The sequence below is a fragment of the Pelodiscus sinensis genome, chromosome 2, assembly GCF_049634645.1.
Source record: "Pelodiscus sinensis isolate JC-2024 chromosome 2, ASM4963464v1, whole genome shotgun sequence".
NCBI classification, from domain to species: domain Eukaryota; kingdom Metazoa; phylum Chordata; order Testudines; family Trionychidae; genus Pelodiscus; species Pelodiscus sinensis.
In genome coordinates, this window is record NC_134712.1 from 37164094 (window position 1) to 37175048 (window position 10955).

Consider the following 10955-nt stretch of genomic DNA (forward strand, 5'->3'; position numbering starts at 1 on the left):
AGTCCCTGTCTACGCTAGTGAATTGCCAATGTTCAAAGTCTAATAGCAGGAGACTATCTAATGCAATCTTTGGAAAAGAGATGACTTTTACAATATAAGGGTTGATTGCAAATAAGTTACTAATAAGCCACTGTGGTTTACGGATCGTCGTATACATTATTTCCCAGGCACTCTTTATTTGCAGCTATTTCTTTTTAAAAAAGTTGTTCATTCAGTTAAAAAAAATACAAGAGATATTCAAGCCATTAAGCAGTGAAGTTGTAAATACGGGCACTTCCATTTTATTTTACAATAGATAACACAAAAGCAGCAGTCATAAAAGCGAAAACAAGAACACTTCAGAAACGTGTGACAATACGTTCCCAGAGGGGGAAATTTATTCAATATAAGTTACTATTGCAGCTGACACAGCAGTAAAACAAAACGTGTAGGAAAGTAATAGGACAGAGCTGGAGATATGGGGGAGGGGAAGAGAGGAAGAATTATTTTGAAATACACTTCTAAAAGATATTTTGACTCCCAGATTTGTTATCAATGTGCATCCAACAGAACAATACAAAAAACCGACAACAAACCACATTCTGTACATAGCTCTAAAATGAGCTGCGAATATCTACAGGACACTAGCATATGCTCTTCGTGTGGGTAAGATTGGGGCCCGATCCTGCAGTTCACAACTACCTAAGGGAGTTTTGCTGGAGTATGATATGCAGGCTCGACCCCAGTGTGCGTGTATGTAGCTTTCTACAATTAAGTCCTTGAGCAAAATTAGCAACTTGGAGCTGCAGAGGCAGGTGCAGGTCCTTGGCTGCTCTAGAAGTCCTGCCGCGGGGTGTGAGTTAGACTGTGCCGCCGCAGATCACAGTTTCGCCTGAACACTTTGCCGCACTGCTCACAGTTGTAGGGCTTGATGTCTGTATGGGTAAGAAGGTGAGTTTTCAGATTACTTCTTTGATTAAATGTTCTTCCACATGTGGGGCATTTGTGTGGAGATTCCTGTTCAGATTTGAAGCAAGCAAAGGATTAATCCTTTACAAACTACCTAGTTTACTTATTATTTTTGTTATTAAATAACATAACATGAAGTATAGGGAATCTACTTAAATAAACCTAGACTCTTAATCCTCAGATACAAAATCACATCACTTTTAACTACTTGAAAATAACCTGCCTGTCCAAGTATATTTTAGTCTCAGCTCATCCCATGTCATGTCCCTGAAATCCACAGACAAAAACTTGCAGTACAATTCTTCAAAGTACCAGGCCATGGCTATGAGAAAGACTGAACTTTACTCCAGACACTCAAGCCCTTACAGACATATACAATATATTGGGGTACAACCAAATCGTTTCAGTGTGCTAATTAATATTTCATCGTTGGTTTTCCCCTACACTGCTTACCTTCATTTTTTACTAATATAAAATATTGAAATGCATTGAATAAAGTTTAACAAAGACCATTTATAAGTGTCCATATTCACAAATAATTTATGTAAATTAAATAATCAGTAGATTCTATTGCTTTTTTCTAAAAAGTACATATTTTAAATACACTAAATAAACATGTGTCTTAAGAAAAATAAAAGCAAAGGGCTATATCCTGCTATGAAGCAGATTGCTTTATTGAAGTAATTGGGGAAATATGCTTTAAAAATTAATGGCAAGCTATGGCTCATTATTTCAGGCAAGTAAACATAAATTTGTCTACCTTACATATTATTTAAGGTTTTGTGCAACATAAACAGGGAAAGAATAAGAACAGTATAAAGATAAGAAAGGATTTGGAACTAAACTTACCTGCATATGTAAAGTTTTATGAACTGCTAGAGTTCTGGATTGGCAGAATCCTTTCCCACATTCCTGACATTTGAAAGGTTTTTCTTTGGAATGGATATATCTGAAAGTCAATACAAGGGTTTGAAGCAATGGCTATCCACAGATACAAAAGCCACAAGAAGCCTCTAGGGATTCTTTAATCTATACTTTTTGGGGGGGTGGGAGGACGAATCCTGACTTTTTCTTACTATTTATTCATTATTTTATTTTTGCTCTGAAATTCTGTGTATGATTAACCTTCTTTATCAGTTGAAAACATTTACAATAATGCTTATCAACGCTAGATTGCCCTCTCTGGTGATAGATTAGACTGCATAATGGAAAAATCATCTGTTTCACCAACTGCTCTCCTTGAACTCAATGGGAAATTTCCCGTTAAACGTCAACGTGAGCAAAATCCGGTGTACATGCTATTTTATTTTATTTTTATTTTTGGTAGAAGTTCTACTCTACTAACCTAAAAAAGGGGGTGTGGGAAATGGCCCCTTACATTCAACTCTTAAAATCAGATTGTAAATACCGTTCTTGCTGTACTATTACAATCTTATCAGAGATGGGGAATGTTTGTTTCGGTTAATAGAATCGCCTCCAAATATAATCACAGGTCCAACCCACAAAAAATACATATTAGTATTTATTTGCTAATCCCCCCGTAGAGAAACAGCTGTAACAATGTATCACTTGGTTTGCTACTGCTTCCCTGGCTGAGAAAGCTGAAATGCTTCTACGTGGGAAGTGATGAATCCACCAAACCTTCATGACTAGTTTGAACCTCAGGGGAAAGTATAAGGAAAGTGGGCATATTTCTTAAATTCACTGCGACCCAAGATCGGTGGGGCCTTGAGTTTTCCTTGGCAGCAGATTGTCCACATGCAGCCAGCCTGGGATGAGGTTCTACTGCAGTGATCTGAATCTGGCTGACTCTGAGCCCACGGAACCTTTGTAGTAAATGACAGGAAGTATTTCTGATGTGAGGTCTAGAGAGAGAAACCGCTGCACCTTTTACTCAGGGTAGTAGGAGAAACCAGTTTGCCTGTGACTGCCTCCCTCACCTGTGGTCTCGGAGGTGGTCCTGTCTCCGGAAAGCCTTGTGGCAGATGTCACAGGTATAGGGCCGCTCGTCCGTGTGGGTTCTTTCGTGGATAAGCAGGTTGTAGGATTTGGTAAAGTGTCTGCCGCAGAACTTGCAGATAAACTCTTTTTTCGTTTTGGAAGGTAACCTGCCCCTGGAGGGCTTTCTGTCCGGAGACAGTTTGCTGATCCCTGAGATGGGATTTCCAAGTCCTGGACTTAGCTTGGCCAGATCTGCGATCTTTGGTGGGTCCTCCTGCGTGGCGGCCACAGCCAGATTGGCAAAATCAAACCTGGGTCTGTCTTTGTGTAACGCTGGGATGACATGGGCGATGGCCCCTTGCTTTGGATGAAAGAGGTGTGTGGCGAAAGGTAGCGTTGGGAAAGAAAATCTGGCATCCATCAGGCCCTGAGCTGCAGCCATCTCCGTGATGGTAGACCTGGTAATTTCATGCACATTGGGATACCCCAATGTCCAATGGTTCATATGCATGGTCTGCACCGCGCTGAGTCCATAGAGACCTTGCAGGTGGTCGACGGCTGCTGGGAAAGTGTTCACTGCCTGGAGGAAGGAGTAGTTAGTGAGCTGCAGTGAAGGGTGGAGCGGGATCGGAGCTGGAAGAGCCTTGCTTCCCATCTTCCACGACAGCGGTAAGCAGAACCCTTTTCCTTTCTTCGTGGCTTTATGAACTTCCAACGACAGAAAATCCTGTAAGAAACTGGCCGAGAGAAAGAGATAGTTTACTGAGTGCAGCCTGTTCCTTACTGACCGAGGCAATCGAAATATTCAAACAACAAGTGTTCCAGGCTCCGCGTTTGTTTTGTTTTTGCTCTAGCGCACCCGTGCAGATCCCAGAGAATAGGAAGAGAAACAATTAATTCCCTGTTTGGGGGAAGAAACCAACGCACAAAGCGTCTGGTTCAATTAATTCACAACAGCCGAAAAATAAACTCATCGTGAGAGTGTATCAGGAATGCAAAACGAGTATCGACTCCTAAAGTCATTTACGTATTGGTTTGTTTTCAATCAGTCACTCGCCCAAAATATCTCCAGAGACTGAATTCCCACCAAGAAGCCAAGTGGCTTTAGCCGCACATTGCACAGCACATTGTGACAGCAAAACGCCTTCATTCTGCATTCAGCGCTACCTTCCCCTCGCGCTTATCTCCAAAAGTCACTTCGAACCTCTTCAGACTTATTGATTCGCCCAAAGCTTTGAAGGAGCCGCTGAGGCAGACACATCACCTCTGAGGCCTTCTTGGGAGATCGAGGGAGGAGAATGTGCGCTAATTTACAGGGCTGCAGGCTAGAGGTGACAATGCAGCCTAGTTTATTCTAACTCGGGTGCTTATTTTTCTTCCTTCAACAACAACTCATTTATCAAGATAATTGAAGGAGAGAAAAACGACACGTTTCCAGCACTGCAGGTTCTAAATAAATCCACTTTGCTCTCAGATCCCTTCCAGATGGTCGGAGCACCGCCACACAAGAAGGCTTTGGGCGAACAACGCCATCTGCGGAGAGGAAAAGTGGCCAGGTCCGCAGGCCTCTTTAGACCTACGGACGTATTCACTTCTCTAGACCTCCAAATACAGAAATGCCCCCTTCCCTCTGGATCGGGCTGTTCCCGACTAGATTTCATGGCGATGTGTTTCTGCCATTGAAAACCTCCCGTGCTTAATGGCGCCCAGGGGAATAGACAGGAGAACTGCAAACTCGTTAATATATTAATTTCTCTAACTCCTATTTCTGTCAGGAGGGACACACACTGCGGTGCAAAACAGCCAGTGTTACTAGTCACTGACTGCAGTAAGGTTACAAGAGCCTTGGAAGCACGGGATGTTGCGGGGTTTCTGCCGCAGATTTCTCCTTGCCAGACCCAGATTCAGTGTCTGAGTTAGAATAATACTAACCCCTTTCAGAGAAAGCTCGGCGGACACTGCACTAGCGGCTTCCCCGGGTGTTATTGATTCCTCCTGGTTAGTATTGTGGCCTATTGCGGTATCCGAACGTCTCTGCTGTGTGGGTCTGTTCCTTATTAAGGAAGACATATTGGGCCGTCTTTCCAATGGGCTTTTGACCCACGATTTGTTGGCTACGACTCCGATCCCCACCCCCTCCCTTTAAACTGAGAACGGAAAATGCGATTTAGTTTTTTTCAAAAGCACCTGGACGCTGCAGCGCGCTGTCTCTCCTGCCTGCTGGGACTTCCACACACACGCAGGTCGGTGTGCCCCACCCGCGGGGCTGCCTCGGGAATTCGGCCTTTCTGAATGAAAACCCTGGGCTGTACTCTGCACTCTACAGGATCTGAGTGGCTGGCTGGCCCAGCTGACGGCCCCTCGTGCTGCTTGCCTGCTCGGCATCTCCCCCCAGACGCAGCCCATCCGCTCCTGTGTTTATTTGCTCTTCTTCATTTTTGATTAGTTGCCGGAGAGCGTGAATATGTGAGAGAGAGCCCTTGTGTTTCTCGGCTCCACCGTGAAAGGCGGCAGCAGCCCTGCGCATAGAGTTTTATTAATGAAATGAACCCCTTCTGAGCTGTGGTATGCACTCTGGGAGAGCAAGGGAGGGAGTTAATGAGAGGTGTGTGACAGTCAGAGGGTTTCACTCAGTCCATTCAACCGAAACTATAAACTCCATTTCTAATCAACTTTCCCACCGCTAATCGTGTTCCATGTGTAATCACGGAGCTCCCACTTCACACACCAGAGCCGCAGTGTCTGGGCTAAGCTAGAAATCACTGTGCGGAGCAAAGGCAACTTTGTGTCTTTTCTTTCTTTGTGTTAATTCGTTTTCTTTCTTGCTGTTATGGTTCTATGCCCATCAGGTTTTTTTTTCAGATCAAGACAAGCCGTGTCGTTTTCCCTCACCAGTGATACAGAAATTATGTGTTGGATTGTCCGAAAACCATCGGTATGGGGCACCAAATATAACGGCCCCTGGATTTCTGGAGATGGAAATTGTGACGTGTAAGTGTCAAAAGTCTGAAATACTCTGCCCTTAAAGATTAAATGCACATTCTCCATACATTAGTTAATGTGCCTTTCTTCACTGCTCATAGCCTCAATATTACTGGTTCCCGAATAAAACCAATCGACTACACAAAACAAGATACACTTCCCGAATATTTGAGTGCCCCTTGCTTGGTCTTCGAAGTGGAAACCTGTATTTTTCGGTTCTTTGCCAAAACACACTTCGGTCCTACAGAGTTTAACTTTCAGCATGGCCTACTTAGAAATACATCTAAGCCATTTTATATTAATATAAGGATCAACCATCCACGTTTTCAATTTTAACTGTGCCACGTAGGAATTTCTTCTATTTGCATTTATTGTTTACTATGAAACCAGAAGATGGAAGGCATTTGCAGTTCTTTAAATCTGGAAACCTAAGATTTTTTTTAAAAAAGACTTACTAACAACAGTACTATTGTAAAGCATCACCTCTGCTTGCTTTCCATTCAAATACGTTATAGGAATGTCCATTTAAGCAGATTAGGATCTCTTTCCCGTGTTGCCAATATGACATGTTTACAGGTTAATTTCAGTTCACTGATCCTATAATTTCAAAACTATCGGATATTAAAAGCTACCAAAAGGAGCTGTAGTATTCTAGTAAGTTTACCTAAATCTTTTAATACTATATTCCTTTATTATACGTGATCCAATTGTATGGAGCGCGTGTACTAATATGACGAAGAATCATATCCATAAAGTAATTCTGTAAAAGGTAGTATTCAAATATATTTCATTTACTATATAACATGTTTAAAAATAAAGTTGTATCTATGAAATTGACCATAACGAACGCGTTGCCATTTGTACTTGACTTAAAACAACACATACGCTCACACACAGAGGAACAGAAAGTGTAGTAGTGTGTGTTTTCCTCCCCTTTAAAGGCTACTTGTAATAAGGTGAGAAAAAACGGATGTTATTTAGACCTTGGTACTTCCCTTTCCCTTTCCATTCAAAGCACTTAATTTAATTAAGGCTGGTATCTGCATAATAGGTCTGTTTATCTGCTTGCTTATATTTGACCTACTCCTCAGCGGCGCTGATTTTCTTTTTCCTGTGATGACAATTTGTTAAGTAGAGAAAGTAGCTGTCTTTGATGATCTACAAAGTGAAACAACAACATATTGTTTTTGTTCACTGATAATAGGTAGGCTGAGATGATACTCAGTTACCCTACACAGGCGCCTTTTTAACGTGTCGAGAAAGCCAAAGCACGTTTATCGTTATTACTATCTACAAGTCCTCATTTAATTGTAATTAAATGTTATTTATCTGCGATATCCTACCACACTACGCTAATCAAGCAATAAATGCACGGACCTAGCCTTGCTTAGGGTTTATTTAACATTAAAGGCCCAATCCAGAATTTCTCGAGAAAACAAAACTTCTTAGAGAGACCCTAAACTGAAAACATACTTCAATCATTATCTGATATGCCAATAACGTAAGCAACTGTGCGGAAAACACATCTGCTCAGCACTGCATGGGATTGCAGAGAAGCAAACTGAAAGTAAACCCAGAAATGCTGTCCTCGCCTTAGGAATCGCTTAGCTGTGAGAAAGCAATTTGACAAATATTTCAGTATTTAGCTTGAGCACATATAAGGGAACGTATGATCACGCTGTGCTGCTGATTTACGTTTATAATCAGTCTCCGAATACTCAATAAACATGGACACCTTTCAATACGAACATTCTCGGTGACTGTAGCTATGCTGCAGAGCAATTATCGTTGTGGAGCACGTTACAAACTATAGCATATTATACCTAAGTACACAATCCTTGATGTCTCTTTTTCAGGGCACGGTTCTATGCATTCTTTCTCACAGCAGCTACGTGGTAGTAACAGTGTGACTTACCTATCACAATGAGCTTCTCCCAAAGGGCCTCTCAATACAAAGTTCAAGAAGCGATCCTAGTATCTTTGCAGTGTCATTAGATCCACACCGAACCGGCGGAAAGCTCCACCAAAAGAGTTTAGCAAAGCTGGGTCCGAGTAGCTTTCAGCATGTTGTGGAGGAGGACGAAGAAGAGAAGGATTAGAAATTACTCAAGAGTTTCTTCTTGTCTTTGGGACTCTTGCTGCGGAAGTGTGTAAAGTCCTGGCTTTCTTGGGTGGTTGTGTAGAGACCTCTCTCCTAACCTCTCTCCCTCGCCTTCTCCTTAAGCCTCTTGCTTTCGACTCTTGCGAAGTTTGATACAAGTCTGAGTCTCCCCCTCCCAGGTCCATCACATTTCAGCAGTAAGTGGCGTGGAGCACTGTCCCCGCCCGCTGTCCCACCCCAAGCCGCACACATTCGAACGTTCGCTGCTTTAGTATTCTGATCCCGCCCAACATAGAACGTTCAGAGGGTTGTAAAGTTCCGAGCCCTCCCTCAGCTCCGCCTCTCTTCTCTTGTCACTGTACTGTTTACTTGTGTTTAGATAGCAACAGGGTTTTAAAGGGGCAGTGCTCTCTTTTGTCATTCCCTCTCCAATTTCTTTTCACGTTACCTAAGGTGACTTTTTCCCTTGAGAAAACTCTACGCTTTCATAAAACAACATCTCCCCGCCCATGCCTCTCTCCCTGACTCCATCAGTTGCAGGGAATTCTGTACTGTCCCGATTCCCCGATAATAGAGTTGCTTGGAGCAGTTTGTGAGAGCTTTTCCATACTGCTATAATTCACGTGAGAGCATTTCATACTGCTAAAAGAATGCTTTACATTCTTAATACGCTCTGTTCAATCTTTGAAGCCCTTACATTTTTTCATCTTAGAGGACACGTATCTTGATGTTTGCAATGACACTCTGTACGCCTGACCTTGTGTATTTTTACCCAGGACAATTTATATAATATAACCTTATTTTCTTTATATACGTCTAACATTTCCCGAATGCATCAAGTTTAGCTGTCCATATTTCCGAAAGGTTTTGTATGTACAGTTGTCTGATGCAAGTAGTTTTCAGTTAGTAAATGTTAACCTACGAAATTTCTATCATTCTAATTCCAAGTAATATTTAAACCTGCATTATGTTCTCAAATGCATCTTCTATATTCTGTAAGTGAATCCAGATTTATAGGTATCTGTAATGTACATGCTGATATATACACCTGAGGTAAACTGGTAGCTTCGATAGACATTTCGATGAATAAAGGTAAAGAAACTTCTAAATGCAGACCAAATGACGAACCACGTACTCTTTGTTTTCAGTTCCTTGATCATTAGAAATATATTGTTTTATGTCATTAACTGCATTTCAGTTGATTTCACTGTGGTCAGGATTATTTTTTAAAAATGTTATCATTTGTTATATATTAATAAAACGTATCGTAGGGGGAGCTGATTTTATCATGAGTCTGGAGAAGTGAAAGGAGAGCTCACATACAGCAGCAAAGTGTAATTAAGAACAAAAATGCATATGATGAAATTACATTTTAAAGCGTGAATAATATTCAAGGTGAGGATTGTGGTGGTTAATTAATTTCCGCAAACGAAAAGAGAAAAGCAATAAAGCGTTCGTGGAAACCACTTTATTTTTATTTTATTTTATTTTAGCTTTTGAAAACAACCTACAATGAAACAAATCAGGAACATAAATGTCAGAAATAAAAGCTTTACAATATTACATATTAATAAGGGTAATGCAAAAAACAGTTTACATTAAAATATTTCTATTCTTTATTATTGATGAATGATTAATGTAATCGTTTTTTGTTTCTTTTAAAAAGTGTTATTTATAAAATGCAATTTAACGCAGTTATATTGGTTAACATGCTATATTATTTCAGGAAGCAGGAAATAATAAGAACAAGGCTTAAAATGAAATATTTTGGAAGTAGGAGCGACAGTGAAATTTGCCATTCTACATTGATAAAACTATCGATTTACGCCATCGGTGAAAGTGTAAGCGCTTTGAAGCTGTCTCACAGTACTTAGGTACTAAATTTGATAATTATATTAGTTTAAAAAGCTGAGGCTATTGGCAAGGTGAAAGTAGCTGGTTTTTTCTGTCTTCTCTATGTTATTCTATAATAATATAGTTTGTTCCAACGGCAAAATAGAAGGCAACAGACCTCTTTATTCGCAGAGAGATTGCAGAATCCAAGTAAGACCTCCCGCCCTATAAACAAACCTGTTTGTGTGTTTCTTTCACAAGATGCACTATTGCAGCCCGTTTTTATTAGGAAAAAATATTCCGATATGAAACGAGGATGTGAAGATGAAAATAAATGGGACTGTAGCGATACACATATTGTCTCATCCAAAATCTCCCAAGTCATATTTGCCACCTTCTTGGTCCACGTGTTATCAAAATAAAAATCAGCTCAACGACATTAGTGTATTATATTCTATAGCTAGTCGAAAGATACCTCGCCATGTCTGGACTTGATTGGGAGAGATTTTAAAAAGTACTCTCGGCAATATTGTCATTTTTGACGTGCTCGTGCCATTTGAAAAAGAATCAATAAGCAGGTGTCCTTTCGGTGCTATGACTCAAGAGATCACATGTTTTGGTTTCCCCTGAAATACTGGGAGATCTTTGCTATAGACTTAAACATATGTCTCCGTAAGCCCTCCGCTGCCAGAGCACAGAGCAGCCTTCCACACAGATGTTCCTGAGAATTAATTTGATGCTGAAAGGGTCCCATCAGCAGCGGAACAATCATAATAAAATACTTAATCAGTCGGGTTAAATAGCCCTAGAGATGCTGAGTCAGCAAACCAAGCTGAGCCAGCCAGGGGACTGGAGGGGCTGCGGAGGAGCCTGTCCGGGAACAGCTGCCCTAGCTCTGGAGCAGGGACTGACCAGGAGGGAGCAGGAACTGCAGAGGGACCTGCACAGCACAGAGCTTTACTTCCCATTTCCTCTTCTTTACACGCACACACAGGAGACTCAGGCAGTAGAGCTCGTTTAAGCCTGATACTTCCGCAAAGGGGGTTACCGTTTATCCTCCCTGCCTTTATCATTTCGACACCAGACGGATCCCTGCAGCAGAAAGCGGGCGAGCAGAGCGGTTTCCCAGACCGTGCACTGCAGGCTATCT

At 41.5% G+C, this 10955-nt stretch overlaps 1 protein-coding gene across 3 annotated transcripts; it reads right to left on the reverse strand.

The window, feature by feature from the left end:
- Positions 1–253: 253 nt before the first annotated feature.
- On the reverse strand, positions 254–8222 carry OSR2 (odd-skipped related transciption factor 2). Of its 3 annotated transcripts, none has more exons than XM_006123918.4 (4): positions 7787–8222; positions 2889–3626; positions 1798–1897; positions 254–914 (listed from the first exon to the last, which is right to left on the reverse strand). In XM_006123918.4, exons 2-4 carry the CDS (start codon positions 3542–3544, stop codon positions 840–842), a joined length of 831 nt encoding a protein of 276 aa, XP_006123980.1. In that variant the 5' UTR covers positions 3545–3626; positions 7787–8222; the 3' UTR covers positions 254–839. The 3 variants fall into 3 exon arrangements, with proteins under 3 accessions (XP_006123980.1, XP_006123977.1, XP_006123978.1); XM_006123915.4 differs by having other exon boundaries at positions 254–996; XM_006123916.4 differs by lacking the exon at positions 7787–8222 and adding an exon at positions 5077–7723 and having other exon boundaries at positions 254–996.
- Between the last annotated feature and the right edge of the window lie 2733 nt (positions 8223–10955).

Coding starts and splice junctions, on each gene's coding strand:
- OSR2 (XM_006123915.4), bottom strand. CDS start 3,544: ATGGGAAGCAAGGCTCTTCCAGCTCCGATCCCGCTCCACCCTTCACTG. Junction 1,898..2,888: donor GACCACCTCCGAGACCACAG/GTGAGGGAGGCA, acceptor ATTGACTTTCAG/ATATATCCATTCCAAAGAAA. Junction 997..1,797: donor ATAAAACTTTACATATGCAG/GTAAGTTTAGTT, acceptor AAATCTGAACAG/GAATCTCCACACAAATGCCC.